This window comes from Puma concolor, chromosome C1, assembly GCF_028749965.1.
Source record: "Puma concolor isolate L17-30 chromosome C1, mPumCon1.1.hap2, whole genome shotgun sequence".
NCBI classification, from domain to species: domain Eukaryota; kingdom Metazoa; phylum Chordata; class Mammalia; order Carnivora; family Felidae; genus Puma; species Puma concolor.
This window is the reverse complement of record NC_141674.1, coordinates 85,824,515-85,844,823: the sequence shown is the minus strand read 5'-3', so window position 1 is coordinate 85,844,823 and position 20,309 is coordinate 85,824,515. Positions and strand designations below refer to the sequence as shown.

Sequence of the window (20,309 nt, the reverse complement as noted above, 5' to 3'; positions counted from 1 at the left end):
CCATGAATTATAAGCCAAGACCACCTCTCTCCATTAAAGCCATGGTTAGAACATGCATTTGCTTTTTAGAAGAAAAGGGACACGCTCACTATAATATCCTGAGGATAACAACTGATCCCAAGAAACAGCCAAAAGATTGTTTTAAAAACAGCCTATGCAAAAATATACTGTCATCACAAAATCGGAACACGTTCTATGAGCCTTCGCTTAATCTGTTCAAGATCTCAAGAGTAATAAAATTTATTATACACTATGAGCTACAGTAACAGAATCCATGACTATTTTCTTTAAAAGGTAAATATATTCGCTAGTAACTAAAGGTGAAGAAAATACAGCTAATGCCGTTACCATTAAGAATCAAACCTTTGTTTTAGTCCAAATTACATTCATTCTTAGCAAAAACTTGCACTGCCAGTTTAACCTGTGGATAGCCCACAAACAAACACTCATTTTCATTTAAAAGTAGTCTTAGCTGGTTAGATCAGTGTGGAACTCTGCTGAACAAGCAAGGAAACTGATGCGCTGTTTGTATTGGCTAAAATGATCATGTTTGCCGTTCACGTTTTCAGTTGTATGGGGGGAAAGTACAGCAAACAAGTGAACAAAAGACGTTTATCAGCACTTAACTGACTTTTCGTACAGAAGGCAGGCTTAATATAGGGAACTCCCGCAGTACAAAAGTCCCAGATGAGACACAAATTGTACTACAGATAAACGGTTGTTAATCTATGCCGTTATGTGTAATAGGACAAACCAGAATGTTTAAACAATTCTCGAAGGAAAAGTTATGTCCAATTTCAAAAAGGGGTAGACAGGAGAACACAGTCCTTTTAGGCTTTGGTTTTTAAGTGTCGTAGATCTAAAATAATCTCACATAAAAACTTTAGTGACCAAAACCCATTTATCTTGTAATCCAGCCAAATGAACTATATTTTCACCATGTGAATGAGGAATTACCTGTTCAAAGTGGTGCTGTGGGCTTGTGTTTGTTCCCAAGTCTGTTCCTGTCATTGGCAGTTCTTTAAGTTCCACATGGAATATGTAGAAAATGAATCCATAAAGAGCTGGTCCCAGACCATTGCACAGTCCTCGAATTCCTGTTATCATTCCTTGAACAACACCTAAATCGTTTACACAAATTATGTAATGCTCTGCTTACTTTTTTTTTCCTACCTTAGAACCCATACAAACAGTAAGTCAATCTAAAACCAAAGCTTTCTTTGTGACACTAGCAATTTACTACGATGACATTAAAAAGTACTTAGAGGCCATCAGCTCTACAAAGCGTAAGCAGCAAATATGAAGTCAAGGTATACCCAACCCATACACAGGCCTAGTTTAAATAAGTGGGCAAAAGCACTTTATTTCCCTTTGAAACATCGCCGGCTAAAAATAAGGCATTAGTTCACAAGCATAATTGTTAAAAACTGTCCCAAGCAGCTATTTAAGACCCCATTGCATCAAATATAGACCCTTTTTATAGAGTTTGGGTTGGGGTGCCTGGCAGGTGGCTCAGTCAGTTAAGCATCTGACTTTGGCTCAGGTCAGGATCTCAGTTTGTGAGTTCGAGCCCCACACTGGACTGTCTTATGTTGGCAAAGAGCCTGCTTCAGATCCTCTGTCCCTCTCTCTTTGCCCCTCCCCTGCTTGTTCTCTCTAAGTAAACTTAAAAAAATTTTTTTTTTTAATTTTTTTTTTTTAACGTTTATTTATTTTTGAGACAGAGAGAGACAGAGCATGAACGGGGGAGGGTCAGAGAGAGGGAGACACAGAATCTGAAACAGGCTCCAGGCTCTGAGCTGTCAGCACAGAGCCCGACGCGGGGCTCGAACTCACGGACTGCGAGATCATGACCTGAGCCAAAGTCGGCCACTTAACCGACTGAGCCACCCAGGCGCCCCCCCAAAAAAATTTTTTCTTAAGAGTTTGGTTTTTTTTCTCTGGGATCTTCTCCCAAATGTAAAATGCACTATGCTTTAGCCACAGGCCTTTCCTTTCTCATTTAGCAACCAAGTGATCATTGCCACTCTTGTAACACCCCTTTTTTCCCTTATAACTAGAGGAAACCTACCCTTTTCAAAGAATTATTTATCTTTTAGCGTTTCAAGAGGCAAATGTTCCTACCACAAAAGACAATGTTGTCTATGTCTTTAACTGAAACATAAGATTTAAATAAAAGGGTTATTTAAACCCAAGGTGTCCAGCCCATCCATCAGAGTAAACACTTAATAGTGAATATGCGGTGGCCGACCTAGATCACTCGATCTTCTTGCGAGAGAACAGACAGGACCACACATTGAGAGAGAGAGACATAGTTGTGTATCCACCTAAAGACAGTTCCCTGGACTCTGCTTTTCCTCTTAACAGTGAAAGCAATTTTAAATTCTTTATCCTAAAGATCCATTTATGATTCTGTACTTAGGAAGGAGACAGAACATAGCATTAGAATATTCTGAACTTTTAAATAATTATCATCATGCATTCTTATCAGCTCACCTTGTTGATCAGCATCAGCGGTTCGTGACACAAGGGCACTGACAGCTGGAAAGGTAATGCTAGACATGGCTGCTACTGCCCCAGCAGCCCACATCATCCTGTAACCAAAGCAGCCAAACAAAAATAAATTCTCCACTGTGCCTGTCAGTAAAAATACACAAAAATCCAAGTAACTTGCTGCAAAATGGCTGTGGTGCAGGGAAAAGGAGAACTGTACTTGCTCTATTCCTTCCTTCCTTCCTGTGTGACTCTGGGCAAGTTACTTCGAGGTCTGGAGCACTGGGTGGGGATGGGGGCACTCTGAGCATAGTGGGTAATACACCTAATGCAACATCATTACATGTTTCCCAAGCCAGTAACTCTTCAGGCAGTGTTCCCACAGGCTTGTGATTCAGTGTGAGGATACAGATCTGATCTAAGCCTTGGATGTTCTGGGCTTGATACGTGAAATGTTTTTGATAATTTAAATTGTGAGCACCTCTTGGTAAAAACTAGCCTGGAAAACAAAACATGCATCAACACGCTCTTGATGCTGACTCCTATCCAAATCCAAAGAGATGATACGTTCAGGTGAATGAAACATCAGTGGAAAGCGTGGACTTCGGTCCCGTGATTGTGAACACAGAGGTGTGCGCAGGCAGCCTGACCTCAACGTCGCTCTTCCCCTCGCTCTGCAGTGCAGACTGGCAAGAGAAGCAGAGAGACTTTTCTCTGGCATGAAGCCGGGACCAAAACAATTGGGCTTTTCTCAGTTAACTTCCAGTGTGTCATTGTCATCAGTAATGACCACTGGTGTTACACAATACTTCTCTTCTAACCAGAAGAACAAAAAAGGCAAGTAACGCTAGCTTTCAGAGCTTTGCTGCTTTGAGGTTATGTTTTTTCCTAATGAAGATACAGATTAAATGTCCAGTAGAGACTGAAAAACTAAATCTCATTTTAAAATGTCCCATTTTAACCTGTCCCATAGATACAAAAGAATGTCACACCTTTCTATCCTCAAGCCAGTCTCAAATATACAAATACCCAAGTGAGAAATCTGTATTATATACATTAGACAGGAAAAGAAAAAAGCACAGGAGAAGACAGATTAAAGTCTAATACTAAGCCTTAGATGAGAAGCAAATACAAACAAAAAGTCTGTCAATTATAACCTCAATAAAGCTGGAAAAATAAAAAAACAGCAAAATTAAAAAAATTAAGATATACCTACCAAGGTTCTGAACCAAAGCCATACCATGCCAGCTGTAATATTTGAAATCCAAGACCCAATAAAATGGTGTTCTTATTTCCAATTGACCGCATAAGTAAACTCAAGACTATGGTCTAGAAAAGAACAAAAACCAGAATAGAACGGTTTATACCAGAAAAGAGCTTAAAAAAAAAAAACAAAACAAAAAACTGGTGACTTCCTTCAATCTGTAATCTAAGATTACCACTTTTTTTTTACATTTTGGCTTTTCAACAATTGCCCTGAATATATCTTGAGACCATTATTCCAGGTCACAGACAGCAGATGAAAGGTTCCTCTGCTGACACAGATCCAGATTCAGGGAAAAAGACAACTGGAAACAGCAAAGTGAGCTTTCTGTTGAGTACATTTCTAATGACCACCTAAATCAGAAATTTTAAGTGGTAGCATCAAAAAGATCAAACTAATGATTTGGAGATCCTGTTACATAATAGCTTTAAAAGTTTTTACAAGTCCAAGTTAATCCAAAATGCTTATTGTTCTGACTAAATACAAATAAAACAGTACAACAATTACTCTACATCCTTCATCCAAATTATTGCTGACACCATGATGCTTGGCAAACAGTAAACAGACGTAACAAGTATCATATGGGAAAAGTACAGTTTAAGAAACAGCGCCTTTGGAAAAACCGCCTGGATCATAATCTTGGCTCTCCCTGTATGACCCTGGGCAAGTTACCTCACTCTCAAACAGTGTCTTCCAAAATGGCAAGAATATTACCTACTTCAAAACTCTGTCATGTGGGTTAGATGAAATGATATTTACATAAAGTGCTTAGCACACAGTAAGCATTTAATAAGTATTATGAGTGGATGGGTTTTATTTTCTTTCAAAGCTAACAAATTTAGCAATGATCTGGGGACATTAGAAAATATTTTTTGCTATTTTAATGAAAGTATTAAATATACTACCTAAAATAGCTAGTAAGTCCATACAGGAAAAAGTGAAAATAATTCAGGAAATCACCAGTGGATAACTGGCTGACATTAAAAAAAAAAAATTTTTTTAACGTTTATTCATTCTCAAGAGAGAGACAGCATGCATGGGGGAAGGGCAGAGAGAGAGAGGGAGACGCAGAATCCGAAGCAGGCTCCAGGCTCTGAGCTGTGAGCACAGAGCCCGATGCAGGGCTCAAACTCCAGAATGGTGAGATCATGACCTGAGCTGAAGCCGGACACTTAACCGACTGGGCCACCCAGGCACCCCACTGGTGACATTTTAAATGTACAATTATCAAACAGAAGTTTCAAATTCTTTAAATGGATACAACCATTTAAGAGTTTACTCAGATTTAATTACAGATAAGCCAGTGGAAAGCTAATGAAGATTCTTAACCGACTGAGCCACCCAGGTGCCCCGCTAATGAAGATTCTTGTTAAGATTCTTGAACAATTAAGACTCCTAGCTTTTTTCTCTCAGATCTTCCCTTAAATCAAGTGACTATACCACCAGGTTTCATAAGGCACAGACCTTACTGGATTACATTCTTCAACAACCACAATCACAAAAGGGAACTCACCCAGAGTAAGCAGTTAGCAAAGAAAAACTTCCCGTTTATAGGACACTCTAACTGGGAACACGGGTTTTCTCCCCCAGGGCAGGAACTTTCCTTAAATATCTGAATCTTTGTATCCCTAGCACCTATTGTAAGTTCTTAGTGTTGATGGGAAGTATGTGTGATTTTTAGATACATCACAATATTCTCAATGATGGAATAAATTGCTTAGTGTGCTAGACAAGAAAAATTATTTGGTGTCCCTTAATTTAGTAGAACTCATTTTGTCCCAAAGGTTAAATAACTTATGACTTAACCAAGATGTACACAGCTAGCTAACAGTTAACTGACACGAGTTTGGGTCAGTTTACCAAATATTTGCCAAGTTCCTACTATATCCCATTGCTATTCTAGGTCTAAGGGCACTGACCCAAGGGTCAGAGAATAGGTCACAGCACTGGTCAGCAAACAGAATACCTTGTCTTGGAGAGAAGACGGACATAGGCACACTGTTTAACAAGAGAATTCCAGGTTGTAGCTGCTGTGAAAAAAATAAAATGGGAATTGTGTGACAGAGGGGCTACTTTAACCATGATGGACAGGGAAGGACCTTCTCAGGTGACAGCTGAATGAGGAGGTAGAGGAGGGGGTGGTTATGTGAATATCTCAGAGAACAGAGCGCTCTAAGCAGGGACAGCAAGTGCAAAGGCCCTGAACTGGAGTGTATTCAACAACATGGAGAATGGGGCAAAATGAGGTCACTTCGAGTCTAGGGTTATTCTGGTTGCAATGGAAATTAAATTTTAAGCAAAAAAGAGGATTAAAACTTCACAAGAATTTCTTTGCCAAGTGAATAAACTGTAGGGAGACAATTATGGAAGCTGAGAGACTAGTAATGGAGATGGTGAGTAATGGCCACTAGTAATGGAGATGATGAGAAAAGCTTCAATTCAGAATGTATTTTGGAGATAGAGGTAACAGGAGATACCATCTGATGGACTGGATGTGTGGTAAGGAGAAAGAATGACAAGCATCAACAAGAATGACACCAAGGTTTGTGGCCCTGACAACCAAGAGCGTGGTCATGCCTGTAAATGAGATGAGCAGCACGAAGGGGAAGGAATCCAGATTTTAGTTCTGGTTATGTCCGGTTTGAGATGCCCAGCAGATGTGTCAAGCAGGAACTCAGGGGCTGGGGTGGAGGTAGAAATGTGGGAGTCACCAGCATATAGAGGACTAGATGAGAGCACTCACGTAAACGTTTAATTAGTGCAAGCATTATGAACTCACGCCTCCTTGCGCCAAAGAAGTGATAAGGCCTAAAAGCCCCAAAGGGGATAGACAGCAACTGTTTGGCTCCCAATGGGAAGTGGGTCTGTCCATGTTTACAGACCTTATTGTTTTGGGGGAGAAGCTACATACCCATATTTTCACATAACCTCCCAATTTTCACTCTTTCATTATTTTAATGTTTATTTTTGAGAGAGAGCGAGCAAGTGGTGGAGGGGTAGAGAGAGGAGGAGACAGAGGATCCGAGGCAGGCTCTGTGCTGACAGCAGAGAGCCTGATGTGGGTATGGGGCTTAAACTCATGAACCGCAATATCAGGACCTGAGCCAAAGTCAGACACTTAACCAACTGAGCCACCTAGGCACCTCTAACCTCCTAATTTTGAAATGCTTCCTACTAATTTTTAAAGTTTTTATTTATTTTTAAAATACTTTATTTTCTTTAGTAATCTGTATACTCAACATATGGCTCAAACCCACAACCCTGAAATCAAGAGTTGCATGCTCTACTAACTCAGCCAGCCAAGTGCTCCTTTAAACTTTTTAAAACACCAGGGCGCCTGGGTGGCTCAGTCGGTTAAGCGTCCAACTCTTGATTTTGGCTTAGGTCATGATCTCATGGTTCATGAGTTCACACCCATGTCGGGCTCTGTGCTGACAGTGCAGAACCTGCTTGAGATTCTCCCTCTCTCTCTGCCCCTCTCCTGCTTGCACTCTTTCTCAGAAGTAAATTAAAAAATAAAAATAAATAAAAATAAAGTTTTTAAAACACCATGAAAAAAACCAATGTCCTCTAATTTATGCACTTACTTGGGTGCAGGCACAGCACAGGGTGCTACAAAAACCAAGATGAATGTGATATACTCCTAACCTCACAGTCTACTCGGAGCTCTGCTACTATAGAGACTCACAATCTTGGTACCAAGGCAAAAATAATCAGAAATAAACAGGTAAAAGCTAGTGTATTCTATATGGTGATAGATATGCCCTAGTTAATATGGGAGCTCAGAGAAGGGATACTTAGGGCAGAATAATGGGAGGCAGAAAGGCCAGCAGGAGCAAAAGCACAGGGGCAAGCAGTACAACAGAACAAAGGGGAAGCTGTAAGCTCTGTGCTGCTACAGAGGAGGCTCAAAGACACAGATCTTCCACTGGCTTTAGAGTTCAACAGTAAATGAGTTATTCTCAATGTATACTTGACATAAATGAGAATGCAAGATAATTCTTCTACCTTTGGGGTTATATATTATACTTAATATTTTAGTTCATATAATGACACAGCAATGTAATTATCAGTATTTCTATGTATGCCACATACTTCCTCTCACCTGTTTTTGAAGTCCAACTGATTTTCTGACTTTATTTTTAAATGTGAAAATTCATCTCAAAAACTGTATTTCTATGTAGGCCTCGAAAACTAAATGGTCATTTAAGTACCATATTCCTTGTGGATCGCGTACATAATGTCTGCTGTACCATCAACGCTGGATGGACGGTGCCTCATTTCTTCCCAGACTCAAGGCACTATGAGTGCTCTAAATACAAACCCAACCACGTGCCTCCTGTATTCACATGTCTGCCCCTCTGGATTCTCAGCTCTTAGAGACTGTTTTCCACCTTGTGTCCTTTGTGCCAGGTGCCATCTACTGACTAGAGGGAAAATTTCCTCTGAAGCACCCTCACATCACTCAAGCGTTCCGCAGGGTTACTGCCTGAATTTATTAGGCACCTGCAGCTTCCATGACCAGTTACATATGAAATGAAACTTCCTAACACTTTATAGCTTATAAATCTCTTAAGTGTCAGAGTAAATGTTAGCTAGTTCTCTTCATCTAAACCTTCAACAAAATATTAACAATCTCACCAATGTAAGAAAAAGATAAGACATCATGAGCAGGTAAGATTTATCCCAGGATTAAAGATTGGTTTAACATTTGAGAATTCATCAAGCTCTACTCTATTTGTACAGTTTCCTTGGTGTTATGCTTCAGAGGGGTGTTTTTTCAAAAGCTATTTATGCATACAGGCGACAATATATTTTCCTCCAAAGCTCAAGTGCACTTTTCTGATAGCCAGGATGGAATGCAACATTACTTCTGATCAAGGAGCTTCAAGATAAAATGGAAATTAGAAATAGTACTAATACTGCCATGTGTACGCACGTGTGGGTCTTGGGGATATTACAGAATTTAAATTTAAATTTGACGTTTATCACTAGACCTACCAAAAAATTCATAAATGATGAGATCTGCAGAAGGAATCCTACACCTAAGAGATGGTGAAACATACTAGAATCCTATTAAATGGACTCTGCCTTTCATTTTGAGAACAGAATAAAACAAAGCTGTAATCTAGAAGACTGGATTTAAGGTGGGAGAGAATGTTAGATCATCTCAGAGTCTAGAAAAAACAAAGCCAAATAGGAAGAAATGTTTGGGGCTTTTTCACAGAAAGAAGGACTGACAGAAAATTCTGGCCACTGGAGCACAGTACTTGATTATGGAACAGACACAGTTTCGAGGCAAAGGTGAAACATCTCCTAAGGAGATCCAAATTCCTGGGCTGATTAGTATCTTATTCATCAGACAACCACTGGCTACCAACTGGGTTTCCAAGACAAATAGCTCATGCCATTCCTCTGCTCAAAATCCTCTAATGGCTTCCTATCTTCCTGTCACATCTTAGGACAACCTGTGAGGCCCCAGATGATCTGCTCCCTCTCCACCTTTCAGATTCCATTTCTTAAAGGTCTCTCCTTTGCTCACTGTGTGAGAGCCGTACTTGGCTCCTGGCTGTTTCTTACACATGCCAGGTACAGTCTGTCCTGAGAGTTTTATTTCTGTTCCTGCTGCTTAGAATCCTCTTCTTCCAGATATTCCCATGGCTTGTTCTCCATTCTTTTGTGTTTCTGCTCAAATGTCACCTTGTGTCAGCAGGGCCTTCCCAACCCTTCCAAATAAAATTAACACCCAGCCCCCAGTCAATCTCTAGATCCCCAGTACCATTTTTCTTTATAGTTTTCATTACACCTGATATGTTTACATCGACATATTTATTAGTTTTCTCTCTTATCCCACAAGAATGCAAACTCTACAACGGCAGGGATTTAATTAAGTTCACTGGTATATCCCCGGTGTGCAACACATGGTAGGTATGCAATAAATATTTAAGGACTAACATAAAATATTCTACTTTGGGGCACCTGAGTGGCTCAATCGGTTGGGTGTCTGATGTAGGCTCAGGCCATGATCTCACGGCTCAAGAGTTCAAGCCCCACGTTGGGCTCTGCGCTGACAGCTCAGAGCCTGGAGCCTGCTTCAGATTCTGTGTCTCCCTCTCTCTCTGCCCCTCCCCCGCCTGCACTCTTTCTCTCTCCCTCAAAAATAAACATCAAAAAAAAAAATTAAAAGAAAATATTTGACTTTATGCAGGTAAGCAGTGTAAATCAAACTATTTTTCTGGTTTAGACATATGTTGATTAATATATGTGTCAGTCCCCAAAATCTGATCAAGACTAACTACACTTAACAAAACAGGAGTTTCTGAACCTACAAATCTCAGATTCCTGACACTGGTGACTCCATCAAGAAAGTGTCACCTGAGTATCACATAAGGCCCATGTGGATGGTCAACCAGGAGTAACTATCTCATCACTCTAAAAAGAAACTCACCTGTGCAATAATGGAAAGAATGCCAAGGACTGCTATAAATGCTGCAACACTTTCTGGTGAAAACTTCATTATCTAGAAGGTTTCCAGAAAAAGCAACATTAATTAGTAAAAAAAGCACAAGAAACACCATACTAATGCAACTATTTGTACATTAACATCAAATGGGCACCAAACTACTTGAACATTAACATCAGAAAAAGAAAATACAACTCATTTATAACCAAAGAATTCTTCAGAGGAAGAATCTGGCTTTCACTGAGAACCCAATCCTAACTGTTAACATACTAAAAACAAAAGCTACTTAATTTAGATTAGGTAAATCTAAGTCCCTTGATCTAGACTTAGATTTAATAAATTGGAGACAGCTATCAAGCACTCTGAGTCCGTTTTACAAATAAATATCGTGCTGTTTTGTGCTTTTTACAGGTCTTAAAAAAGGCTTGACCATGCTTGGTAAGATTAGTGTTAAGGAGCAAAAACTAATACTCTCATTATGGCTAGCTGCTTTGCTAATCCATGCTCTAAATCACAAAGAGACTGGAGTAAGTGAATGGATTTCAAGCTTCCCATCATGTCTATAAGCAACACATAAACTCAAGCCACATACATCGACAGGATAATCATATCTTTCTGCATAAACCAAAAATCTTAAGAGATATGCATAAGGATCATAAACCACACTACACAGGAGGAGTTCTAGTGAGCCATTATTTACAAAATAGGACTCATTTAAACAGTCCCTTCTATTATAGTGCTCTCAAGATTAAATATTTCTGTTATTAAGGCACTAAACGATGGAAGAAAAGTCCACTTTGGCAGAATAGGATTTTACCTGTCTGAGGTATAAAAAGAAGCTGGAATATTGGCCTGCCTCCGGTAGGTAGGAGAGAAACACGGTAATGCAGATTAGCAGCACTATGGAATCTTGGCCCACTTTTTTTAAGGACTAGAATTAGAAAAAGACAGATATAAGGTTTTATATCCAAACACTGACCTGCTCTTAAAAATATGCAGTGTTATCTTCTGGCAGTGTACATACAGATACTCAGCTAGCTTTTAAAAATGTATTTCATCTTCCCCAAACTATTCCAGAAAGTATTTAAAACATTTTTAAAAATCTGTCAAGATGTTTTCCCCAAAGAAACATCCACAACAAAATATCAATATTGCACTGAATCATACATTCCCTTTTTTGCCAAAGGAAAAAACAAACTTTTTACCGCAAAGGGGTCAGCCTGTTCCCAGGAAATGGGTGCTCCCCACGATGCTGGCCGCATCTTCTCAGGCAACGACTCTGGCACAGCAACAAGGATAAAACAAATATCTAGCAACGCTATTGCTGTGGCCAGGACCACCACCAAGCTGTCCCCGTATACTCGTCCAAGGTAAGCTCCGATTGCAGGGCTGGTTACCAGACTTGCGGCAAATGTTGCTGACACCTGTGACAAGTAAAGGTAGAGAGGAAGAGATTAGTCAGTACAGCCTGACTCTACCTCAGCACCACATAGCTCAGATTTCCGTCAGTCCTCCCGTTGCACCCTCCCTCTCCTGCCTCTGCCATTTGTCTTATGCTCTCTTCTTTTGCAGGAAGAGAAAAGAATTAGATTTTTTAAGTATTAGATTCTTGGGGCATCTGGGTAGCTCAGTGGGTTAAGTGTCCGACTTCAGCTCAGATCATGATCTCATGGTTCGTGAGTTCGAGCCCCGCATTGGGCTCTGTGCTGACAGCTCATAGCCTAGAGTCTGCTTTGGATTCTGTGTCTCCCTCTCTCTCTGCCCCACCCCCACTCACGCTCGCTCTCTCAAAAAACAAATAAACATTAAAAAAAAAAAAGAATCAGACTCTTAACTAAAAAAAATACGTAATGGCCTGAAAGAAGTCTAAAAAACAATGCTCTGAAGAAATCCACTGTCACTATGACTTTTTTCCCCAATATTAAAATGAAATGTATGTTTACCTTGATGCATATTTAAGACTGGCTGAAATAAAGCTTAAAGACTTTGACATTTATCTTCTCATCAGAGAGAGTGTTAAGCGCTATTATAAAACTGAACTTGGCGATCTCTTTAGGTGGTGGAGTTAGGAAGGATGGGATCACAGGTCCTTGGCATTTAATTCATCACTAACCATGTCTAAAACTCTGAGGAAGTCCAGACACCTCTGGTGAAGATGCAGATTAAAGAGGACACAGGTGAAAAATTTAATTCTGGGGCGCCTGGGTGGCTCAGTCAGTTAAGTGTCCAACTCTTGATTTCAGCTTAAGTCATGACCTCATAGTTCATGAGTTCGAGCCCTGTGTCTGTGTCCACAACGGGCTCCATGCTGCCAGCTTAGGATTCTCGCTTTCCCTCTGTGCCCCTCCTGCATGCACATGTGTTCTTTCTCAAAATAAGTAAATAAACTTTAAAAAGCAAAGAGTAACTTATTCTCAGACATGTCTGGCCTATTAGACAAAATGGCCTGCACATCAGCAGATGTGACAGCAAGTAACACCTGACAGAGACTACACTCTGTAGAGGATAATTAGTGACCAATGTTGTAGTGCAGGAGTTTCTGCTCCCCACCCTGTGTTTTATTCTGTTTTTAGGCCATTTTTGACTTTTTGATGGAGGATCTAACTTCATAGGAGTGCTTATTTTTAGCTGTTTATTAAAAACTGCTCAGGGGCGCCTGGGTGGCTTGGTCGGTTAAGCGTCCGACTTTGGCTCAGGTCATGATCTCACGGTCCGTGAGTTCAAGCCCCGCGTCGGGCTCTGTGCTGACAGCTCAGAGCCTGGAGCCTGTTTCAGATTCTGTGTCTCCCTCTCTCTCTGCCCCTCCCCTGTTCATGCTCTGTCTTTCTCTGTCTCAAAAATAAACATTAAAAAAAAAAAAAAAAACTGCTCAAAAGAAGCAATTTGATTTCCAAAGGTCAATTATTTGACAAGTACATAACATTCTAGTAACTTTAAATATCTAGCTATCGGCCCAAGTATCCATCAGCTGATGAATGAACAAAATGTAGTATATTCCATACAATGGAACACTATACCAAAGTGGAACTCCTGATAAATGTATCAACATGGATAAACCTCAAAAGATTATGCCAAGTGTAGACCCAAAAGACTACGTGTTGTATCATTTCAGTTATGTCAAATTTCTATTCAAAGCAAAACTACAAACGTAGAATGATTGGTGGTTTGTTGCCTGAGGTGAGGGGTGGAGACAGATGACAGACGGGCTGTGGGCTGATGGAAATGTTCTAAAACTGGACAGTGGAGGTATTTTGTTATGGCAGCTCTAGCAGATTAAATACAGTGGGCTGTGGTCTCAGAGGAACTTGGGTATAAGCATGGTTCTGGAACTTAAGTGGACAAAGGAGCAATGGCTCTCGCTGCGACGGTCACTGAGATATCGTATTCACAGAGACCATGTATTCGAAGCAGTGAGCAAAGGTCCAATTAGAGTGTAGGTGTTTCATGTCATTTCCCTTCTCCTCCATTCTGCTCACCTAGTGGCCTTACTTTTCTGGTTAGACAGAGGACCACAAAGAACACTTTCCCCGCTGTTAGCTGCATCTGTATTATTTTTACAAGAATTACCTGCCATTTGCTAGAATATGCCTTTAATATATAAAGCCTCCAGGTTGAATATTAATTTCAAGGATCTGGCTATGACCAAAAAAAAAAAAAAAAAAAAAACCTTTAACAAAAACCACCTGGATTGTGGCCATGGTTGCACAACTGTATAAATTTACTAAAATTCATTGAATTATACACATAAAATGGATGGATTTTATGGTATGTAAATTATAACTCAATAAAACTATTTAAAAATTTTGGGGGTACCTGGGTGGTTCACCAGTGAAGCGTCTGACTCTGGGTTTTGGCTCAGGTCATGAGCTCACAGTTTATAAATCCGAGCACCATGTCAGGCCTTGCATGAGAGTGCAAGGCCTGCTTGGGATTCTCTCTTTCCCTGTCTCTTTGCCCCTCCCCTGCTCTCTCTCAAAATAAATAAACATATAAAAAAAAAAATTCCTGGCTATTGTCAACTTTGTATCATTTAATGTTCTAAGTTTACAACTGAAATCATTAGTTATTTTTTAAGTTTCTCACTATCGGTATTTCTCCTCAAAACTTCCAAATTCCATGATTCTTTGTTATATAGTGTCCTTTGAATCAAGAAAACAGTCTCTTATAAAACGAAGATTCAGCCTGACATAATATTCAGCCCTTATTTATCAAAAGATGCTTGTTCTGGGCTCCTGGGTGGCTCAGTCAGTTAAGCATCTGACTCTTGATTTCAGCTCAGGTCACAATCTCAGGGTTCGTGGGATGGAGCTCCATGTCAGGCTCTGGGCTGACAGCACAGAGGCTGCTTGGGATTCTCTCTTCCTCTCTTTCTGCCCCTCCCTGCTTGCAAGCACATGCACGTTCTCTCTCTCAAAAATAAATAAATGAACATTAAAAAAAAAAAAGATGCTTGTCCTTTATTTGTTGAAATTCATCACTGTCCTACTTCTGGATATCTAATAATGATCTGTATACTATCATGCCCGTGTAAACTATTTTCTTCTTAGATTTGACAGACAGCAGACTACACTACCACTGAAAATTCATTTCCCAAAACAAAATTCAGAGGTTGGCAAACTGCCACCTATGGGTCAAATCCAGCTAAGAACGGTTCTTACATTTTTGAAGAGATACACACAAAAACAAATATGAAAGAAACTGTATAGCCCACAAAGTCACAGGAAAGTTTTGCTGATACCTGACCTACATATTAGCCTATTACATTTTAGAGTAGCCATTAAATATTAGTACTGTTTTAAACTCATGATAGTAAATAATTTATTTTCAGTATTCTTTCAAAAAGAGCTTCTTTTTTTTTTTTTTTTTTTTTTTTTTTTTTTTTTTTTTTTTTTTTTTTTTTTAACGTTTATTTATTTTTTTGGGACAGAGAGAGACAGAGCATGAACGGGGGAGGGGCAGAGAGAGAGGGAGACACAGAATCAGAAACAGGCTCCAGGCTCTGAGCCATCAGCCCAGAGCCCGACGCGGGGCTCGAACTCACGGACCGCGAGATCGTGACCTGGCTGAAGTCGGACGCTTAACCGACTGCGCCACCCAGGCGCCCCCAAAAAGAGCTTCTATAAGGTAAAAATATTCTATAATTTTAAGTCTGGCATATATGACTAATACTGAAAGTATCAAAACTTACAAGGCTTTGTATTGAAAAAAACTTAAAAAAAATTTTTTTTTAGTATTTATTTATTTTTGCAAGAGAGTAAGCGAGAGAATCCCAAGCAGGCCCCTGCTGTCAGCACAGAACCCAATGTAGGGTTCGAACTCATGAACCACGAGCTCATGACGTGAGCCATCCAAGAGTTGGATGTTTGACTGAGCCACCCAGGCACCCCTGAAAATAACTTTTAATATAAGCCATCCATTAATGTAATGGATGGTTTTATTATGAAATGTATTTTATGCAAAAAAATAAATTTTGTAATGCAAAGGCTTGCACTCTTTGTAATATGAAATAATTAATGGAGTATTACTCGGCAATTGAAAAGAATGAAACCTTGCCATTCACAACTATGTGGATGGAACTGGAGGGTATTATACTAAGCAAAATTAGTCAGAGAAAGATAAAAATCATATGACTTCACTCATATGAGGACTTTAAGAGAAAAAAACAGATGAACATAAGGCAAGGGAAACAAAAATAATATAAAAACAGGGAGGGGAACAAAACAGAAGAGACTCATAAATATGGAGAACAAACTGAGGGTTACTGGAGGGGGTGTGGGAGGGGGGATGGGCTAAATGGGTAAGAGGCACTAAGGAATCTACTCCTGAAATCATTGTTGCACTATATGCTAACTAATTTAGATTTGAATTTTAAGAAATAAAAAATAAAATCTCAAAAAAAACAAAAAAGAAATAATTAAAAAAACAAAGTGTCTCCCTGCAGCTACAAAGAATAAACAAACATACCAGTCCATATGCCATACTTCTTTCATGTTCTTGGGTTATATCTGCTACATATGCAAATACCACGGAGAAAGTTACTGCAAAAACCCCAGAAACAGAGATAACAGCGAAGTACCACCTAGGATGTAAAGACAATTGACAAAAAACAGATTAACATTACCTTAACCTTCCTTTATTTCTGTAAATGAGTTAGAGTAACAGCTTATTTCAGGCAACGGCTTAAGTCATCTATAAATCATAAGCCATAGATATAATGAAAACAGCATTAGAAGTGGCCCTTCAAAAATAATTCAGCTACTAAGCGGGAATACTTAAAATATATTTAGGTCAATATTTCACCCAAGTAGTGTACTGTTAAATGGCTTTGTTGTTGTTTCTACTAAAAACAGCAACAAACTAAAGTCTATTATAATTCATCCACTAGTACTTCCCACCACAGCACTACACAAAAAACAAAATTCAGTAAATAAAATGGAGGAATGTTACTCTCTATTTATTTTATGCCATATATATAGAAACTAGATGTTATTCTATAAGCTATCTTTAGCTTTTCAAATGTTGGCAAAACAAAAAATCAGACTTTACATAGAATAAACCTGTGTGTCAGTTCACAAATGAAACTGAGAATAATTACTATAAAGAGTGAACAAAAACTATTAAAAAAAATTTTTTTTAATGTTTTATTTATTTTTGAGACAGAGAGAGGGACAGAACATGAGTGGGGAAGGGGCAGAGTCAGAGTGAGACACAGAATCCGAAGCAGGCTCCAGGCTCTGAGCTTTCAGCACAGAGCCTGACGCAGGGCTCGAACCTACGTTCCATGAGATCATGACCTGAGCTGAAGGTGGATGCTTAACTGACTGAGCCACCCAGGTGCCCCAAAAACTATTTTAAAAAGAGCATACTACAGGAGCATTTGGGTGACTCAGTTGGTTAAGCGTTCAACTCTTGATTTCAGCTCAGGTCATGATCTCATGGTTCATGAGTTTGAGCCCCAGGTCAGGCTCCACACTGACAGCACAGAGGCTGCTTGGGATTCTCTCACCTCCCCCGCTCTCTCCCCCACTCCTCCTTGAGCATGTGCACAGGCATTCTTTCTCTCTAAAATAAATAAAACTTAAATAAATAAAAAGGAAATTGCATTTTGGTATTTATGATTTCAAAATAACTGGCCAGGAGTAAGAAATTTCTATTGTCATGCTGAATGTTTTAAAAATCATGTGTAATCATAATGAACTTTCAGAATATTCTACTAGGGCTTTACTGCTTACTAAATTTTTTCTAACACACTGATTTCCACAGCAAATTTTGTGTCCATCCTCTGGACTCCTTTAGTAAGATTTCATTTGTGTGACTAGCATTCATCCGGAGTTTGGCCTTTAGAATTTTAGCTAACTAACCTACAATAGGAAGAAATGTAGGATTCTATGATGTAGGATAACTGACATTAATATGCAGTGGAGTAGAACATAAGAGAATTAATAACTCTACAACTACACTGAGCTCTATTATCTCAGGAAAATCATTCTCATTGTGAGCTTCCCTCCCTTCCTCCTCAGTGAAAATATCCTGATTTTAATTAACGTGGTCATGAGCCCAGCATCTTGTAACAAGGAGCATATGCTTGAAATGTGACCAAAGGGATGTAAGCAGAGGTTGGGTGGGAATTCTGTAGTTTCCATATAGGAAGGCGTTGTGCTCTTCTAGCCACTCCCTCGTTTGCTGCCTGAAATGTGACACAAGCTGCCGCTCAGGCAGCCACCTTGGAATGAGAATGGCAGCGCATTCAACTCCTAACTTCTTTTATATGGAGAAAGAAATAAGTTTCCTTGATATTAAAGCAACTATTATTTTGAGCTGTGAAATCCAAAAAAAGGTTAGCCAATAGTCTACACACTTCCTACAGTAGCATCCAGTTCTATAACCTTTATGAGCTATTGCTTAGCCACTATATTTTTAAGGGCCCTCTATTGTGTTGAAGAATAAATATGTTGGAAGAATAAAATTAAAACCTACATAGGTAAGATGGCGAAAAAGTGAAAGAAATAAAGGAATATTTAGAAAACAATGAACAGAATGATGTTTAACTGCTATAATCTGATTATGTACATACCATGGGCTGATCTTCATTAAAGGAATTGGGGCACACGTGAAAAATACTGTTAGCAGCAAGAAGGATTTCCGGCCCCAAACATCAGAAAGAGCACCAATAAGTGGGGCACTGAGGAATGACAACAAACCCTAAAGAAAGTAAATGAAAATATGTATACTATGTATATCAATGACCAAAAAGAAATCATTCTACTAACCTAGAAGAGATTTTTTAAAGTTTATCTCTAACATAAATGTTAAGTATCACTAAACTAGATAGCTTATTTTTCCTCTATATATAATTTAAAACTTCCCGAAGATTATCTAGAATCACCTGAAGGGCTGTGGTTGCATATTAATATGAAATGCTCTAATGAATTCTCAGTCACAATAATTTGACACTGGCAATTCTAGGAAGGTATGTTAACTGTTTTTATATCCACAGGCTAATTATCTGTTTATAAACCTTGTTGATGAAATGGAATCAAGAATAAAGACTATAGAATACTCAAGACATTACCATACAGTTTTATACTTATTTATGCATTTTTCAAATAATTCTTTTCTCTTCAATCTATATTCTTGTTGCTGGTTTATAAAAGCATTCTAGGATAAAAATGCCAACACATAAAATACAGAAGTCTATAATGATGTGATTTATCATTATACAGAGTTGGCTATATTTGAGTCAAATCATATATAAAACCCAGTTCATGTAAACAATGAATAAGTAAGTAAATAAATAAAAGCCAGTTCATTTTAAAAGTGTTAAGTAATCCCTCAAGATACACTCAAAATTGTAAAAATTAACAGTGAATTGGTCCATTAAGTAACAATAATATATGGGCAGAATTATGCATACGAAAGTGTATGTGTGTATGTGTGCATTATATCACTGACCCTACCTTTACTCCTTGAATTAAGCCATTCATCAGAAATGTATGTTTAGGAAAGGTTTCATGTAATACCTAAAGAAAAAACCAAAATACCACATTTCAGTCTCAGCAAAACTTACACATTTACATTTTAAAACATCCCTTCATATAATTTTATCTCATAAATTTTTGGATTTGTATGACACTACGCATATGAGTAAATACTAATAGTACCAAACATTTATTTGGCATTTACTATGTCACAAGGCACTAAATTGGGCACTGTACATGTATTAATTCCTTTTATTCCTCATAATGACCCTGCAAGAAAACTGATACAGACGGATGTTAAATGTCTTATACATGACTACATAGTTAGTATGTGGCAAAACTGAAATTGAACATAGGAAGTCAGGCTTGAAAGTCCATGCTTTTAATCACGATGTGGTGTCTTCACTGTTTGCCACATATAACTGACTGACAACTCCTTTACAGACAGGTATATTATTTAAGATAGGGAACAGGGCAATTTTAATTGCCAAAAAATGAATCTAGAAAGATACCATAAAGTAAGAAAAAGAAATCCAACCTATGAAAATGTATAACAAGTTATTCTATTCTTTCTAAGACCTGGCCTCAAAACCACATGGCATCGATTTGTTCAATGGGCAGCAAGTGAGCCACTGGGAAGCCACTGGTTGAAAAAGCAACTGAAGGTAAAAGTTACTAAATAAATGAGAAAGAGTAGCTATCATTTTTACAGCCTATGTGTCAGAGTCTTTCTATATACTTTTCATTCTAACAACATTATGGATTAGATAAAATACCACTTTACAGATGAGGCGACTGAGTTCTTGCCTAAATTAAAAGCCAGTGCTTCCTTGGGGCACCTGGGTAGCTTAGTCAGTTAAGTGGCTGACTTAGCTCACATCATGATCTCACGGTTCGTGGGTTTGAGCCCCGCGTCAGGCTCTGTGCTGACAGCTCGGAGCCTGAAGCCTGCTTCAGATTCTGTGTCTCCCTCTCTCTCTGTCCCTCCCTGCTCGCGCTCTGTCTCTGTCTCAAAATAAATAAACATTAAAAAAAAAAAAAGAAAAAAGCCAGTGCTTCCTCCATTATACCATCCTATTTCTCAATAAAAACAAGAGAGAATGGCAACATG

General features: G+C 38.9%; 1 protein-coding gene across 1 annotated transcript in view; it reads right to left on the bottom strand.

Moving 5' to 3' along the window:
- Nucleotides 1-20,309, bottom strand: part of SLC71A1 (solute carrier family 71 member 1) — a 44,477-nt gene that overhangs the window by 1,409 nt on the left and 22,759 nt on the right. Inside the window, exons 3-11 of the mRNA XM_025930952.2 lie at nt 19,178-19,240; nt 18,295-18,422; nt 16,185-16,299; nt 11,426-11,644; nt 11,038-11,151; nt 10,206-10,277; nt 3,710-3,822; nt 2,497-2,594; nt 958-1,121 (exon numbers count right to left, since the gene is read on the bottom strand). Of these exons, the coding sequence (XP_025786737.1) occupies nt 958-1,121; nt 2,497-2,594; nt 3,710-3,822; nt 10,206-10,277; nt 11,038-11,151; nt 11,426-11,644; nt 16,185-16,299; nt 18,295-18,422; nt 19,178-19,240 (1,086 nt within the window). The remainder of the gene's footprint in view (nt 1-957; nt 1,122-2,496; nt 2,595-3,709; nt 3,823-10,205; nt 10,278-11,037; nt 11,152-11,425; nt 11,645-16,184; nt 16,300-18,294; nt 18,423-19,177; nt 19,241-20,309) is intronic.